At 48.7% G+C, this 18,120-nt stretch overlaps 1 protein-coding gene across 1 annotated transcript; it reads right to left on the bottom strand.

The window, feature by feature from the left end:
* Positions 1-9,461: 9,461 nt before the first annotated feature.
* LOC123184357 (ethylene-response factor C3-like) lies at positions 9,462-10,199 on the bottom strand. The gene has a single exon (XM_044596502.1). The coding sequence runs from the start codon at positions 10,197-10,199 to the stop codon at positions 9,462-9,464; it is 738 nt and encodes a 245-aa protein (XP_044452437.1).
* Between the last annotated feature and the right edge of the window lie 7,921 nt (positions 10,200-18,120).

The raw sequence follows: 18,120 nt of genomic DNA, 5'->3' as shown, positions 1-18,120 counted from the left end.
CTTCCCAAGTGCCAATCCACGAGCATTCGGCAAACATACATACGCTGAGAGCTACACTCGGCAATTACGGGTTCACGGCAACTACATAATTTTGCTGACACAGCATCATGGCGAACCAAGCATAATCGGCAAACGACACAGACACCGAGAGCACCACACCGCAAAGACTAGCCACATGGCATGACCATTTGTAACTGCGGCTCCGTGACTTTCTGTTATGTATACCGAGAGCCCGGTCGGTAAAATACCTGTCAAAGAAACATTCTGACCTGACAGGTGGACCCACTGAACCCAGTTATCAGTGAAAAAATTATTTGTTAAATTTTCAAAAAGAATAATATGACGCGCTCTTTACCAATAGCTATCTGGTATCGCTCTGCATTAGACCGTTGACTCAAACCTTTGAACCTGACGTGTTGGCCCATGTGTCCCACATGGCAGTGGTACATATACCGAGTGTCACTGGTACTCCAGTGGTTAAAGTACTCAGGTGACCCCTTTTCTGAGAGAGGCCCTCGGAAAAGAATGGCACTCCAATACTTAAGTGATCAGGTGACCCCTTTTTGGAGCGCCCCGCTCGTGAAAAATGAGTGTTTCCGAGTGTTGTATGAGTGGGCTATTAAGTTGGCTACAAGTACCATGGCTACTTCATATAGCTGGTAGTTGGCTATACTCTAATAATTACAAGTTGAGGGGGACCGAGAGACGACAGAGGTCGGCGTCGAAGGGGGAATCTTCGGAGATGCCTCGGCCACGACGTGAACAGCTACGGGCAGCAGCCGCGTTCCCCCTACTTTTATCCCTGACGTAGGTACGCACGCCTCACCGATCCAAATCGGGTGCAGTCACAGGTAACCAAAACAAGCCTGAAAAAGAAAAGTTTATGATATCTCATCATAGGTTCATCTGGACAGTGCTACCCATCTATGGGCGACAAACACACGCCATCTCCGGACAACTATTTTTCAGCTCAAGTGGCTGCATTATTATGCCATTAGTGCTAAGCTAGCTCATGATTATTCCATAACTTCCGGTTTAAGCCCTAGTGTGTACACACAACAACACATAAAACAAAATCAAGGACTGGTGTATATCTAGAGAATGTTCTTTAGTCTCGCCCTTTTATGACATTTTGTTTATTTTCTCAACTGAACCATTTTCAAGGATGACCTGGTATCTCACTGGGCAGATAGGACATGTATCTTTCTTGGTGTCGTATTTTCCTTTTCCTAGTCTGTAATCTTTGCCCTTTCTTATCGCAATCAAAGCAATGCTACTTTATTTCGTCAAAAAGAAACTAAACTCAAATCTGATCAAACAACACCAAATGCTATTAGCCGGGCCCACATCGTGTCTAATACTCCCTCCGTCTCAAGTGTCATTGATTTAGTACTAAATTTGTACTAACTTGGTATTAAATTTGCGACACTTATTTTGGAACAGAGGAAGTATGATATTGGAAGGCAATCTATGCATGTACAAAAAAAAAAGATTCTTGGGGAACTAGAAATGGTCCGTTGAGTGCACACGTTGACTTCCTTGTTCTTGCTCCGTGAATTCTCTCTTGGTATGGCCAACGCTCAACGTTCTTGGTCACAAGGAGAAGAAATTCCCCATTCTTCATCTTTCTCCTACTCCTTTGAGATGAAGAACAAAAAAATAAAAAATTATAACCAAATATTCTTTGACCAACAAATGCAAAAGTATCATATAAATAACAGATTGCCCAAAAATACTTGCTCCCCTAGCCCTATTGGCCTCCGCCCATGTCCATCACGTTCAGAATTATTAAGACATGAAAAGGCAAAGACGACATGCCAGTGAACAGCAAAAACATGAATCTGGTATTTCATGCAAGTATGGATGCAAGCGGACTCGTCCGCATCGTTCATGACCGTCTGCGAGATCTAAAAGAAGCTAATCACTACTTCCTTAAAATATAAGCTAATACAAAAACCATCAATTCGAACGGTCACGGAGTTCGTGGAGGCATCAATTCAAACGGGAGAGATCGGAGTCGAAGGGAAGCTTCCGAGATGCATGCATGGCTGGGGTGGGGTGACGTTGAACAGCAGCCGCGCCTCTTCCTCCCTACTTTTCTCCCTGACGTAACGCACGTCCGATATTTTCCAGCCGCGCCGGTCCAAATCGAGTGCTGTCACAGCTAGCCAAAACTATCCTGAAAAACAAGGATTATGGTTTCTCATAGATCCAGCTGCCTGAAGCAATACAAGCAAGCGTGGCATATCGGGAGGGACAACTCCCTTTCAGGTGGGGCGGCTGCTGCATCATTCATTTAATTAGCTCATGATTATTCCAGTCAACTACTACTAGACTAACTTTAATATTCTGTTTATTAAACCCTGGTGTAGTTCGAACAGACAAAACACAAATTAAGGACTGGTTTATTTAGGGATGGTGGGCATCCACACCCTTTTTCTTGGAGTATTACTATATCGTATGGGTTTAAAGCATCTATAGTTAGACTTGGCAAATTAGACCACTCAAACGCCCACGGATGCTGATGGGGACATGTACTAAGGGTAGGGCAACATGCCTGACCTATAGATCCTACCCTAGGACACTATACTGGGCCCCAGGGCCAGACCAGCATCCAGATACTCTGCAACCAGATGATTCACTCGGAAGCTACCAACCACATGGAAGACAAGGTCTCACTTGACCAACCACATTCACTCGACCGAACTTGTCAGCACTCAGGCGATGAAGACCAGGAGTCCCCCCCCCCCCCCCGGAACCGCAACGTTCAGGACGTGCGTCCACCCTCATCAAATGTAATTAGTATGCCCGTTACCTATAACTGGCGCCCTTAAACTCCTCCTTAAACCCTTGGTAACGACAGCATTCATGGGGCGAGGGCAAACTCTATATAAGCCTCTCCCCCTGCTCCGTGGCAAGGGTTTGCATCTCTTATAAACCATACATTCAATCAAACAGCTCCAGAGCACCGAGACGTAGAGCTATTACCTCTACAGTGAGGGGCTTGACCTCGTAAATCCGAGTGTAACAACTGCGCCGTAGCTAGGCTCTGCCCTCTAATTCGTACCTCTATACACTATTGTCAGACCTACACCCACGACAGATGCGCCTGGCCGCGTCCGCGGACAGTGATCGGTCACGCCTCAAAAAATGCATCCCACATCCGGATACCTCAAATTAGAAACCTCAAACCCATATTATTACATGCAACATAGCGATCTTCAAGCGGAGCTCATCCGGTCACCGTGGCGATGTCCGGCGGCCGGCTGCGCTCCCCAGAGTGTTGGCCCGGTCGCCGGCAAGGTAGAGTAGGGCATGGGACATGAGCCGACTCATGGGACTCAAGGCACCACCGTCTCCCATGCCCTAATCTTCCTCATCGGAGCCCGGAACCCGTTGGGTGCCGGTGGATGTTAGATCGATGATGGATCCGTCCTGGGACGAGCCGCCTACGTCCATCACGATGCGGTTTCAGCCCCCGGATTGCAGCACCATACGGGACAACGGGGAATGCGACTCAACCTCGCTGACATCCACCGCTGCGAGGGCTGCCGCCGCATCCCGCGCCCGCTGCCTGCCACGGTGGGCACGTCGTGCCATGTTCTCATCGGACGAGGCCCATGGTGCGTCCCGATGCTCGCCGCGCCAATGGAGGGATTCCGAGTCCACCACCATGTTCGGACACTAGGCGGACCACACCACCTCCGGTGAGGCAGCGACGCAACGGATTCCCAACGAAAGGAGGCCCGTGCACTGGGAGTCCGAGCACTGTAGTGCACGGGCCTCCTCCCGGGCGCGGCGAAGCGCAAGCTGGACAACCATCTCCTCCTCGGGGCCGCGTGTGATGAGCTCGGGATTGACGGATCTGGAGGTGAGGGACTCGGATCCGCTACTCGCCATGCTGGAGACGGTCGAACGACGCCAGAGACGAGTTTGGGTGACGGAGGGGAGTGGAGTGGAGTAAAATGGCTAGGGTTTGGTCCGGCGAGCAGATGGGGAGGAATATATGTGGGGTCGGGTGGGCCAGTGTGGGCCGGGTCCGAAGTGGCGGGCGCACCCGGGCGCCCCCATATCCACCCCATATTTAGGCTGGATATGAGGGGTGCCGGTCAGCCTGGTCGTTTGAGGGCCATTTGAGGCAGCCGTCTCGGTTAAAATTTTGCGACTGGGCGGTCCGCCCGGGCGTATGATGCGGGTTTGAAGCACCCGGCTGTAGATGCTCTTATACATGCTGCCATGAACTGGACTGCATCTTATATACATACAAATGTGACTCTTGGTGAATTACAAATGTTCCGTTGAGTGCATATAATGACTTTCTTGTCCTTGCTCCATGAATTCTCTCTCGAGGCATAGTCAACGCTCAACATTCTTAGTCACATTCCCTGTTCTTCGTCTTGTTGTGCTCCTTTGAACCGAATAAACAAAATAATGATAACCGAATACAGATTTGGCCAACAAATTCAAAAATATGGCATGAAAAGGATTACACCCCTAACCCTATTAATTAGAATCCGCCCATTTCCATCGCGTCCATACACTACAAAATTGCATTTTCAGGTTTATTTATATGACGAGGAATGGAACCTGATATTCCATTTGTTTTTCTAGTTTCTTCATAACTACAAAACCAAAATTGAATATATATTATGTACCTCTGCTATTTCCTATCCTGGTGTCGCCTTACTACGTACGCTTCCACCAGACGGCACCATGGGCTTTTTATGACTGGTGGGCTACGGCCCTCCACGACTCCTCGGCAGGCCAGCACAAAGGACTAGCCTCTCTCATTGTGTTGACTGCATGGACCATATATGGAGGCATCGCAACGCTTGCATCTTCGACGGCGCAACACTTTCAACCACCCTCCTGATTCATGACATCAAGGAGGAAGCTCGCACGTGGGCCAACGCCGGTGCTCGAGGGCTTAGTTCGATCATTGGTGTAACCTGACTTAGTTGTTCGCGGGCTGAGCACCCCCCCCCCCCCTCCTCTGCTCATAGTGACCTCATAAGCGCCTCCCAGTGTATGCTTCATGAGGTCCGCCACTATATGTTCTCCCCTTTTATCAATGAAATGATACGCTCGGCGCGTATCCGTGAAAAAAAATCAACATCATTAATCAACAAGCTCCGCATGTACACAAAATTAGGAGGCGGTTGCTAGAAAAAGAACCTACCAGGTCAGTAACTTCTGACTTAAACTTTCCTCAACAGTTCCCCTACTCTGCTTTGATGGTTATAAAAGTTACAATTGTTCCCTCGCAGTACGCAGGCCACATTTCGAGTCGCTTATTAGGCTTACTGGTGTCGGCACCATATTCCGAGTGAGATACCCGATTCTGGAATTCGAATACGCAGAAGGCATTAATATCTTTTCATTGATAGAAGAATTTTTTTTTGATTTAGCTAGCGCTACATAACCAGTACACATAAGAGGCAACACAGCTGTGAACACAACCGAAGAGTGGATCGAAGAGGTTGCTTGGCCCAAGAAAAGAAAACTCGATGACCCCAATAGAAGGACCGTCAATCCCTTTGCATCTGCTCTTGCCCAGAAATGTGCCGATGGCCCTGTTTGGATACTCTAACTTGGTTAGAGGTTAGAGCTAGTTTTTAACTTGTGACTAATCCTGAACTAACTCTAGCTTTTGTGGTGTTTGGATGAGAGGGTTAGATTGACAATAAATGCACTTTCTCACTCATTTGGTCCTTTTTTCAGCCGGATTCGTTGTGGTCGGCTTTTGTGTGGCCTCCTCCCGCTCAGAAATGACATAAACAAATTATCTTTACAAATCAAGTATCAAAAACATGATAAATTTTATTTTGTCCATACAAAACATTATGGTCAGCTTGCAACCATCTATCTCAAATTAGGATATCTCATCGTTCCACTCAAAAAAAAAAATCATCGTAGCACGGCACAAAGTTAGTATATTACCAGTTACTAACGTAGACTTCGGACGGATTCAATCCAAAAATCATGTGAATAGCCTGTACTGAATAACCCACATTGCATGAGAGACGACTATCTGGAGCAACACACATGCAGATAAACAGAGATTGCTCACAGTAAAAAAACTAAGATGTGTTCAAAATAGAATACCAAAACTGTATAGCAGTAACTTATTTCCATCAGAGAGATACTACCCAAGACTTTATTTTGTAATCGCCGCCACGTCGATGCCCAGGCCCTTGAGCGTCTCCGGGACCCGCGCCGCCCTCGCGGGGTGCCCCAGCGCCGGGAGGAGCTGCGTGAGCGCGATGAGGCTACCCAGGCCCGCGCTGGCCATGAAGGCGAGGTAGAAGAACATGCGCACAGACCGGAAGGGGGACAGCACCTCGCTCCTTATCTTGCCATGGAGCTGCTGCTGCCGCCGCTGCAAGAATCGAACGAGGCCATCAACGACAGGCCCAGAGCCGAGAGCCGCTCGGCCCCCAATTCCAGAGGAATAAGAAAGACGACGGGGCGGCTACCTTACCTCGTTGCCCGGAGCGGCGGAAGGGGGAGGGGAGGGCTTGTTCGCCGCGGAGCATCGGGCGCCGCCGCGTGCTCTGCCGCTGGAGGATAAGGAGAAAGAGGCCGACGGCTTCCGAGAAATCGGCGGGAGAAAGAGACGGGCGGGGCAGAGGGATTGGGGCGGAGGGGCAGATGCAGGGGGCGGAGGTAAACCTGGGAATAGTTTGAAACCCAGACTGAATCCAGCCCAAACCAAGCAACTCTAGGTCATTAGTCCAAACCAATCCAATCCAAAACTTTATAGCTATAATCCAGACCAAACCAAATTATATGGATTTTTCACCCAAACCGATCCAAACTATTTCCCCTTTTTGGATTCAACCCGCTGTTTCAAACCGTGGATACTAGAAGCTGGCGTGCTGACGTCCGTATACGACTCCACGCCTAGTGCCTACCACGTGCACAAAAATGCTAGACATACAAAGACTTACACGCTTTTACATGCTCCTTCCATCTAACAACCAATCACAAACCTCTCCCCCCCTGATTTTCAGGGGGGTGGGCCGCCCCGCTCACCTATTGACCAATCAAGGTTAAGCATCATGTAAAAGCCTGTAAATCGTTTGTACGTGTAGCATTGCCAACCACGTGCATGATGCCCCAATCTGCCGCGGTCTCGCGCACGACGGCCAGGCAGGCGGAGCTGGCGGGGTCCTAGTGGGATGCGTCGAAACCGTCCACGGCAACGACGGGAAACTGCGGAGAGCCGGGCGGCCAGCTTGCCGTCGCCTAGTCGAAGGCGTCGCCCAGGCCCTAGCGCTCCTTCACCGGCCGCACGTACTCTGTCGGGATCGCGGACAGGCCGCTCATGCTCAGCGGCTTGATGCTTGGACTGGATTGAGCTAGGAACATGTATATGATAGGGATTGGTAGCTGGTCTCTTCCCGTACCGTTTGGTCGAGAGACTGGATTCTGTGCATGGATTGAAACCATTTGAAACTGAATGGTTAGTGTCCAGACCAAACCAATCTAATCCGATAGTTGATAAAACCCAAACCAGACTAGATTGATTTAGATTCCCAGACTATTTAAACCAACCCAACACAGTCCAATAGCAAAACCAACCTGAAACTAAGGTTTCAGTCCAAACTATTCCCAGGTCTAGGCGGAGGGCAGCGGCGGCGGCAGCGGGATGCGAACGGGAGGGAGGTGGGATGCGATGCAGGATGGATGCGGTGCGGGATCCAGGTGCGGGATAGATACTTTTTTAATGGGACCCACCACATCTAACCCCAAATAGCACCTCCCCACCGGGTTGGTTTTTTTGCTGGGTTAGATGCAAATAGCTCTACTCTAACCCACATGTTTGGATGTTTTAGGGTTATTTCTGCCTCAACTAACCCATACTAGCTCTAACCCCCTGATCCAAACAGGGCAAATATTCGATGATATGCACAAGGCGCCCCTCCTAAGGGCCCTTGACGTTGAAGACACAATTGTTTGATGTTTCCAAAGCCACTAGGTGAGGTAAGTTATACCTTTCTCGAGGCTGCTAGGAGCTAATAGGGTTGAAGTAGCCTAATCCAGAAAATCCTCATCGCCTTGTGGTAATATAGCAGTGAAGCGGCACCAAGAGAGCACCTCATGCCACACTCAAGGGCTGCGTTCGAGTTTTAGGTTGTTAGCTATCTCAATAATTTATGGGTGCAACAACGGGGTGGCGGCGGGAGTGTTCGTGGCACATTTGGCGGCGGTTGGTCAATGATGAATACCGACCCCCTCTGATCTGGCATACATGGATGTCAACAGTAGGTGGTAGTGCCTGGTCCTGTAGTGATAGCGAGAGTGGCATGTTAGCGGTGGACATAAGGTGTGCGGCAGCGATGATCAGTGCTAGTGTGTCACATGGATTCTCAGTTTTGTTCATGATGAAGATGTACACGAGGCATGAAGTAGAAGTTGGATGGCAAGTGTCGCACATGGTGGCAGACGGCGGGTGGTGGGGCCTGACGAGGCCTCCTTCTCAGTTTTGCCTACTTGAATGCTCGACGTTGTGTCGTGAGCTGCCACGGGATGACTTCAGTGAAGACGGGGAAAGGCTGCTGAATGGCACCATGTGGGCTCTTGGTGGCACTGATGCCTTTATGTTTCTATTTTGTATCCAATCACTGTGGAAGACCGGTGACAGGTTGGCCCATTGAGTGGGCTCTGGGCGACGTTAGTGACCTTGTTGATGCTAGCAGACATGCTCCGTTCTGCTCCTTGTATATGTGGTATGTCCGGTTGTGTGATGATGTCTACATCAGGTATGTGAGCATGTGCGACTACCGAGGCACCTTCATCTAAAAGTGGGGGTGACAAACATTGTGACTTAAATTTGGAGGTGCTCTTGAGCATAAGGTCTCGATCCCCAGAGTGGAAATTCTAGGTTGGACCTGCATTGGTGGTGGCACTATACCCTTGTTGGAGGCATTCTCTAGAGTTTGCAATGACATCTTCAAGGAAACCCAAGATCTAGCTTTCCTTGGATGGATCTGGCGATGTCAGCGAGTAATGCACATTGGTCCCTTCTTGAAGGCGTCACTGTTGAAGCACATTTCTTATCGCCCGGGTGTTGTCCTTGGTAGTGGTTCATGTCAATGGTTGCTGTTGTATGTTGCGTTTCGCTTGGACCGGTCATGTTTTTTGCCTTCTTCCTTGTGTGGGTTTATGTTTTCTGCATGAATACTACTCATGCAGATGTTGGGTATGTGCCTAAGGTATTTGTATTACTTTAATGCTGCACTACGAGTTAATAAAAAGTGTTATTTACAGAGAAAAACATTGAGGAAAGAAGGGGACCTGGTCAAGGGTGTACTAGGCAAAACCTCTCATTAATTCATCTCAGAAATGGACAAAACTCATGGGAACTGAAAAACAAGCCTGTAAATATTCACACAAGTACGCTGCCCATTGCCCAAGCTTAGCCACAGCCTTACGTCTAGTAACTCTTGATAGTGCTACTAGTAAGCTGTACCACACGTAATCCTGAGAAGCTCGTCCAGGTAGTCGGCGCCGAGGTCCTCCAGCTCCACGACGGACCGCTCTTGCATGGCCATCGTCTTGTTCTTGCTCATCCTGACCGTCGCCGCGTCGTTGGCTATCTCGGCTTTGTTGCGCCTCCGTCTTTTGGAGTGGCGCCGTTTGAGCGCCAGAACGGGCGATCCGTCCATGCCCGTGGACGTGGCGTCGAGGGCGCAGAGCGACTCCTGGACGCGCTTCAGAGGGAAGTTGAGCGCCGTGGCCGTGCCGCGCGAGGACAGGGCCGCCTGGTCATAGGCCATGGCGGCGGCCTCGGCGGTGCCGAAGGTGCCCAGCCAGACACGCACGCCGCCCCGCGTCGAGTCCCGGATCTCCGCCGCGAACCGACCCCACGGCCGCGCGCGCACGCCGATGTACGATGGCGCAGCCGAGGCTGCTCGCTTCTTGGGCCGAGGACTCGTTTCCGCACCAATAGTCTCGCCACTGCTCATGTCGAACGGAAACAAGTCGCAGGGCGAGAAGGAGGAGGGATTAGCAGCGGCGCCCATGCAGCCGGCCTGGAAATGATTCCAAGAAACTGGAGGGTTCTTCGGCCTTGTTTCAACCATCTCACTGCTGCTCAAATCGTCGGGTGGAAACGAGCCCATTGATGAGATTGAGGAGCAGGAAGGATCGGTGCAGCCGGTGCAGTAGTAGTACATATCGCCGTGGTTGTCCATGTATGTGTTGTCAGCCCGGCCGGTGGAAATGGTGGTGTGCTTCCTCACCTCTGTGGATTAATATAGAGAGAGAGAGAGAGAGTCGGAGAGGTGATGGAGCCTTGGGGTCTGACAAATTAGCTAGAAAGAAATTCTGTGCTGATAAATAGGAATAGCAGGACGGACGGTGCCACTCCAGCATCGGTCAGCTCTAAAAATGACAAATACTCCTAGTTGGGAATGCGTACGTGGGGGAGTCGTTTTCTCTAGAAAGTGTGTGTGCTCGATTTGGGATTTTGTGCCTGTGCCTGAAGTGGGAGGGGGCGTTGAATGACGTGGGGCGGCTGAGTAAGACAAACCTCATGGGTTGTGGAAGCTCCCCCCGAAGGTGGTGAAATATCTATCCCGCTAACTATTTGCCCCTTATTATGATCATTGTTTTTTTAACACTGTACATAAGCAGACTCTAACATACATGACGCACACTCACCCCCTATGACGCATGTATACACCCTACCCCTATAAACAACCCCGAGAGCATCGTGAGCTGATCTTCAGAATTGATGAAGTCATCAGTTACCACACATACGCCACGTAGTTAACGGAGACGTCATAGCACTGAAAGAAAAGCACTCAAATGCCCTGAAGAAATTTAGAAAAATGCGACCACTCATACCCGGTCTGTAACATGAACCCGGCTCAGCATGTGCCCATCTGAGCTAACCTCTGTTCGCGTGATGACTGTAGCTTGTGTTGCCTTCTCAATCCAGAGTTTTTCCTTTTTCAAGGACGCACATATTAATATTCGATTTAGATGAAAATCTACTCTACGGCTTCGAATGAAAGGCCCTGCCCCACTGGATGATGTCCCCTTAGACGGTGCCCAGTGACAGCATCGACCAGCTCTGAAAATGTCAAGTTGGGAGTGAGGGCATCTCCAGCCGTTGGCCCCCCCAGGGGGCGTCTAAAACCGCCGCCTGGGGGTGAGCCGGCGAAAAATATGGCACTGGGGCGAGTCGGTCCTCAGCCGTCGGCCCCCAGGGCCGCCCCCAGGCGTGTATGTTAAAAAAACAGAACGTTCGGCGAAGTTATGATAAAAACTAGTTAAATTTGGGCCAAACATTACAAATTTCGGCGAAATTCGGCCAAACATTACATTAACCTAATCTAAAAAAAAGAAAGGGGCTGAAGTCGTCGCCGCCGTCGCCGCCATCGTCGTCGTCGGCCTTCTCCTCCTTGACGCGGGCGCCCCTGCTGGACCCCTCCCCGGCGTCGCCATGGCGAGCAGGCGGCGGCGCGTCGTCGTCGTCGTCGCTGTCGCACACGACGACGACCCCGCCTTCCTCGCGGCCGCGTCGGCGCTCCTCGAACTGGCGTAGGGCGGCACGCTGGCGCTCCTTCTCCTTCTCGCGGCGCGCCTTCTCCATCGCAATGGAGTCCTGGCGCGCCCACTCGAGGGCGGCGTCGTCGTCGTCGTCGAACTCGGCCTTCACCGGCGCCAGCCCCGGCTCCATCTTCACCGGCGCTAGCCCCGGCTCCGTCTTTGGCTTGACGAAGCGCGGAGGAGCTGACGAGGGGGCGCGCCGGCCGCCCTCGTTGATGACGATGCCGGCGCTGCGAGTGCGCCGGCCGAGCGGCGTCTCCGCCGCGGGCTCGGCCTTGACGCCGAGCAGCGCCGGAGATCTGGAGGAGTGTGAAGAAGAACGGGATGAGGAGGAAGAAGAGGAGGCGCCGAACCTCCTTGGAGCCCATGGCCCGGCGCGTCGGTGCTGCGCCGGGGCGGCCACCCTCGCCAGGTACGCCAACGGCGGGTCGTTGCTGCCCTCGAGGTACGTGAGCACGCCCTCGATTGTGCGGCCGGGGACGCCCCACCAGAGGTGGCGTCCCTCGCTGTTCTGCCGGCCGCCGACCACCGGCGTGCCGTTGGTGGACGCCAAGCGCTGCTGTTGGCGGCGCTCGAAATACGCCGCCCAGGCCGCGTGGTTGTCAGCGGTGTACTGGGGGAGGGAGAGCTCGGCGTCGGTGAGGGACGTGCGCACGATCTCGACCTCCTCGGCGAAGTACCGCGGCTTCGCCATGGCGTCTGACAACGGGGGAATGGGTACTCCCCCGGCGCTGAGTCTCCACCCCGTCGGCCCGGCGCGCATGTCTGGCGGCGCCGGGAGGTTTGCCTGGAACAGGAGTCAGGACTCCTGTTCGCGGAGCGAACGGCGGCCGAAGCCGTTGGCCGCCGCCTCGTCTCCGAGGAAACATTCTGCCATGGCAACGGCGACGGGCTCGGGAGAGGTAGAGAGGGAGAGGGAGGGGCTGGGCGGCGGCGCTCGGGAGAGGTAAAGGGAGAGGGAGGGGCTGGGCAGCGATGAGGGGCGGCGGCTGGTGTGGGCGCAGGTGAGTGGAGGCCGCCGACTTTTATAGCCGGGCCGCGCCCGTGTGTACGCGTGTGAGGGAGTGGAGGCGTCGGCGCGCCGTCCCGTGACGCGCCGCCTGTGAGGAATCAATGGCAAGGTTGACCGGCGGCAGCCTTGCCATTGATTCCCCGCGGGAACCGAGGCCGTTGGGGGAAGACGAGGCGCCGAGTCGCTGACGCGGCTGGCCCGCGTCTTTTTCACGCCAAAACAGCTCGCCCCAGCGCCCCCGGGCGCCCCCAGCGCGCCGGGTTCGGCCTGGGTCCGCCGGCGCTGTTTTCGGCCCAAGCCGGCAAAAATCGGGCTCCTGGGGACGCGACTGGGCCGTTTTTTCGGCGCCGGCGCGAAATAATCGCCTGGGGAGGCCTTCCTGAGAGCGCGGCTGGAGATGCCCTGATGTGGGGGTTGTTTTCACCGGAAAGTGACTTCCTTGATTTTGGGGTGAGAGGGCCTACGTAGGGCGGCTGGATAATACAGACATCGTGTGCGTCACCACTCATCAATCCCTCTATGTTTATGTTTTTATAGGCGCTGAAATATCCTGGCTAAGTTGCTGGACGAGCACACCGGCCGGCCGAATCCAGCCTCGATTCCGGCAGACCTACATGCATGTGCATTATTTCTTCATCAAACAACATTATGGAGGATTTAGTTTGAGGTCACTCTCAGTCCAGCCATAAACTAACATATGGCCAGAAGGCCTTGAGAAGCTAGCAACTACCAGCTTTCTCCTTAGTTTGCACAGCTCAACTTAACCAAGACCTACTGAAAAAGTAACCTGACGGTGAACGATCGGTCTAGGGTCATAGAGACTGCCCACGACGGGTCGAAGTCGAGGAGACCAGAGAAGCTTCGGAGATGCTCGGTCCGGCTTCGGAGTGTGACGTGACCAGCCGCCGGCGGCAGCCCCCCTAGTTTTCTCCGTCACGACACTTGCCATTTCCCGGCCGCCCCGATCGAGCTACCAGTGCGGTCACCTCACCGGTAGCTAAAACCATCCTGAAGAAAATATACAATGCTATCTCCCAGATTCACCCGGACAGTGCCATTCCGGGGCAGCTCTTTTCTCACCAGGCTGCGCTTACTCGGTGTTAATTAAGGGATTATTCCAGTCAACTGGAGTATCTTGGAATTTGTTAAGCCCAACCTGTACTCGCAATAGATAAATAAATTATCAAATTCAAGGACTGTACTACGTTGATGTATCTGGTGAACGTTCTGCGCCCTTTCCCTGGACAGTAATTTTGTTTTTCAAACTGAGGCAAAAGGTTTGCCTCATACATTATTTAAGAAGAGAGTAGAGCTTCAATGTTTATGTTACCACACACCCTTGTTTAAAAAAATAATTACTCTCGCGGCATTATATATGGCACCAATTGCTTGGCGCCCGCGACGACCCATCGCGCCACCTCCCTCTTGATGTGTTGGAGAAAGATCATAGGAGAGGCACTCTTGTGTCGAAAGATTCACGCATTATATTCACTCCAAATTGTCCTGGATAGTAATATAATGTGCAAGTTGGATAGTTCGTTCATGTTGAATCGAAAGACATCTGTAATATATATTGAATTTTTTGTTCTTGCTCCTTGAATTCTTCCTCTGGGGTCAATGCTCAACGTTCTTAGTCAGAAAGGGGAGAAACCAACCCCACGCCACCTCAATGAATTATTCCCTCTGTAAAAAAAATATAAGGGCGTTTAGATCACATAGCGCAAGACGGGCATACATGCCCAACCGAACCACGTATGTAAGATCCAGCAGTGTTGATCTTGTTCTTAGACCAGAGATTAACATTTATGGGTGGATGTCTCATTTACATATCTGCCTGTGCTTTTCGAGCGATGGAGACGAACCGGATCAAGAACATTACAAACAGATGAATCTTATTTCAGTCCAGAAGAACAAGAAACCGTTAGAGATACCCCAAGCGTCCAAACTGTTTTCTATGTACTACTTCATTTACTTATTTGCTGCTACAACATCTCTGGTAAAATTATTTTCTCAGTTCCTACAACCTGGAGAAGGGTTTGCCGTATCTATATATCCCGAGTCCCGACCAATGGCAAACCTCTTACGTATTGATACTACATACTCATGATGTTTTAGCTGTTCAGGATGTCGTAAAATGTGGACGACCAATTCCTTCTTTTCAGGTAGAGCTCCTGAAAACAGGGGAAAATAATATCGATATGTAATGCTTGATGGTGCAGAAAAAAGGACTAAATGGAAAAAATGCTCGCATTAATAATGGTGATACCATTCAATAGTGCTTTTCGGATTCTGTGGACATGCTAAATTTACCATGTTTCCCGTAAAGGATTCGAAGTAATACTCACATCTATTGCATGCTGAAGCCATGCTCACTAAGCTAGCCTCACCCCATGGACAGCCTATCCGTTCCAAGCCTGTAGGAAGGCCCTGTTTGTCATGACCAACCCGAGTACATAACAGGTGTACCACACATTAGCAAATAATACTTTCTCGGCATGTTTTTGAGATATATTATGCCTAAATCATGAATGTTTCCCCATAATTATCTGTAAACCTTTTATTCGGTTTGTAATAACACCAAGTTGTTTCTGAATGTACACTAATAATCCTAAAATTTATTATTTCAGAATGCTAATTAGAAGATACAATAAATAATTGTCATGAGCTGTGACGCCACTTACAGGGACAACAATGGCAGACAAGCCAAGAAGGTTCCCGGCAAAATATAAATTGCATCAACTTAGCTGCAATAAAGAGACAAAATCGGAAACAAAAAGGTGTATTTGATTTCTGTAGAATAAAGTACCAATATCAAGCTTGCTAAGCGAACTGCTAAACTCATATAAACATTGAACTCCACTCATGTACTTCCACATTGCATACCCCTTTATACTATTAACTTCCAAATAGCTTGTTATATTACATTCCACATTGCATATATGAGAACTTGTAACTCCAGGCAGAGATGTTGAGCAATTAGAAAAGATAATTAAGCATAACTTTATTGTTGAAAACTTGAACATTGTTCATGCCACGTTCATTGCCATCTCCATCAAACTCCCTAACACCGGGTTGTTAATAAAACAAAGGTTCCAGGAACAGATTGATAGGGCACAACTAATTGAGACCCCAACCAAAGCACAGATTGGCAGCATGGACTAAAAATCCATTGAATATAGTTAAAAAACTAAATAATTAACCATTGACTCCAATCTAACAAATAACTCACAAAACGAGCTCATTCAATACATACACATGAGTTCGACTTCATCGATACATACACATAACTTAACCTAACTTAATCAAATCACCGTATGTTCAGTACCATCCATCACTGTCCTCTACTCTTTCTGTTCTCATTGTTATGCTTGCCTGTGGGCTTGCACTCCTTACTGTCTTTGTCCATGAGATTGTCTTTCTTGATACAAAGACTGAATTATCTTCTGAAGTTCATTCTCGAGCTCCTTCAACGTCTCCTAGACATGAGCAGTTGTCTTGACTGAGCGACCTCGAGAGGAGAGTAGCTCCAAGATGCTGGAAGAATTGAGGATGACAAAGCAAGCCTTTAACGATATCAATTTTTAAACAAAACAAAAATAGTACTTATTTTTATAATAAACATTTGTACTTATTTAAACTAGTTGTACAATATTATATCTTTAATTACTACGCTATTAATTCACATAGTTAACAAAATACAAAAGTTGCTAAATAATACTTATGATGTTCTCTGTTTGCTCTGCGGTTTTAATGTATATCACTAAGATTTTGTTTCTCCTAAACTAAAATTGTACTGATATAACAAAATTTCTCTTTGAGTTAATTTTTTTAAATTGTATAAACTATATAGTATATAAAGATATATTTTCATGTGTGTGTGCTCACATATAATAATAATATTAAATATCATGATATAGATTTTTAAATCATATAATCTAGAAAAAATATTAGTAGTGGTTTCTAGTGTATTATTAGGTAAGCTTATATAAACTTCTAGGGTATGTTAAATATGTCTTGCAACTTGGGTTCAATAATAAATTGACAACATGTGCTTGATTTGTACATGTCCTTCAAATAGAACAATTATTGTAATTATCAAAGAACAAAAAAAAATTGTAGACTTTGGTCATCTAGAATGTGTCTTGCAACTTTGCACACATAGGACTTGATATTTGATATGCACATCTAGAATGTGAGTAATTTAATTTGGTGTATAGTGGAGCGTCCACTAGTTTATAAAAGAGAAAAGTATGTTTTTGGTCCCTCAAGTTTCCGAAAAGTACGGACTTGGTCCCTCAAGATTTTTTGGTATACATTTGGTCCCTCAAGTCTTAAAACCGGACAAGTTTGGTCCTAAACCAGATTTTGACCCCGTTGACTGGATTTGACCGCCACAAAACCGCCCAATGAACAGTAAATTCGAGTTTATTTTAAAAAAATCTTCAAAAAATTCTGAAATTTTTTGGAGTCCAATATGCTTATATGCGTAAGGTGCGACCAAATTTTTGTGGTCTTTCGACACTCGAGGAGCTCGTGACAAAAAGAACAAAAATATCTGTCCGATGAATAGTAAATTCGAAAAAAATAAAAAAATCAAAAAATCCTGAATTTTTTTGGTGTCCAATATGGTTACATGCGCAAGGTGTGACCAAAATTTTGTCATGAAATGACGTAGGACGGGCTCTAGCAAAAAAAAACAAATTTTGGCTATTTGTGTGAGCGAAAATTTGTTTTTTTTTCTTTTTTTGCCACGAGCTCCTCGAGTGTCGAAAGACCACGGAAATTTGGTAGCACCTTGCGCATGTAAGCATATTGGACCCCAAAAAATTTCAGATTTTTTTGAAGTTTTTTTTGTTGTAAAAACTCGAATTTACTGTTCATCGGCGGTTTTGTGGCGGTCAACGGGGTCAAAATCTGGTTTAGGACCAAACTTGTCCGGTTTTGAGACTTGAGGGACCAAATGTATACCAAAAAATCTTGAGGGACCAACTCTATACTTTTTTGGAACTTGAGGGACGAAAAACATACTTTTCTCTTTATAAAATAAGAAGTTGAGAATTAATTTAAACATAGAAATCTAGTTAACATATATTCATTATGACGTGCATGACGTTCATTGAGAGACTATCAACCAAATTAAATCCAGCTTCAACACTATGAGATTGGTTTGTTCCATATAGTATGCACTATTAGTATGTAGTGTGAATTTGCCCCCATGTGAGTCTTCTCTTAGGTTTCAATAATTGTTCATACATAATATATAACTATATGGTAATTACTCTCATAATTTATTTTTTTGCGGCCTCTTGCTATCAGACCGAGGCAGTTGCCCTTTTTACCCGGTGCATGGATCGTCCCTGATAATGCTTCAGTTATATGGAATTGGAATTGAAACCTCTGGAAGACTTTTTGGGTGACCACCGTCTGCCGCCAGTCTAGCATGCAGCACCACGAGGTGTGACGGCCATGGCCAGCCGCACATGGGTTGGCGACCCCACTCGTATGCCAGATCTGGGCAGGGGCGGCTTCAGGCTATGCTCCCCGTC

Source organism: Triticum aestivum, chromosome 2A (genome assembly GCF_018294505.1).
Source record: "Triticum aestivum cultivar Chinese Spring chromosome 2A, IWGSC CS RefSeq v2.1, whole genome shotgun sequence".
NCBI lineage: Eukaryota > Viridiplantae > Streptophyta > Magnoliopsida > Poales > Poaceae > Triticum > Triticum aestivum.
This window is presented reverse-complemented; position numbering and strand designations above follow the sequence as displayed.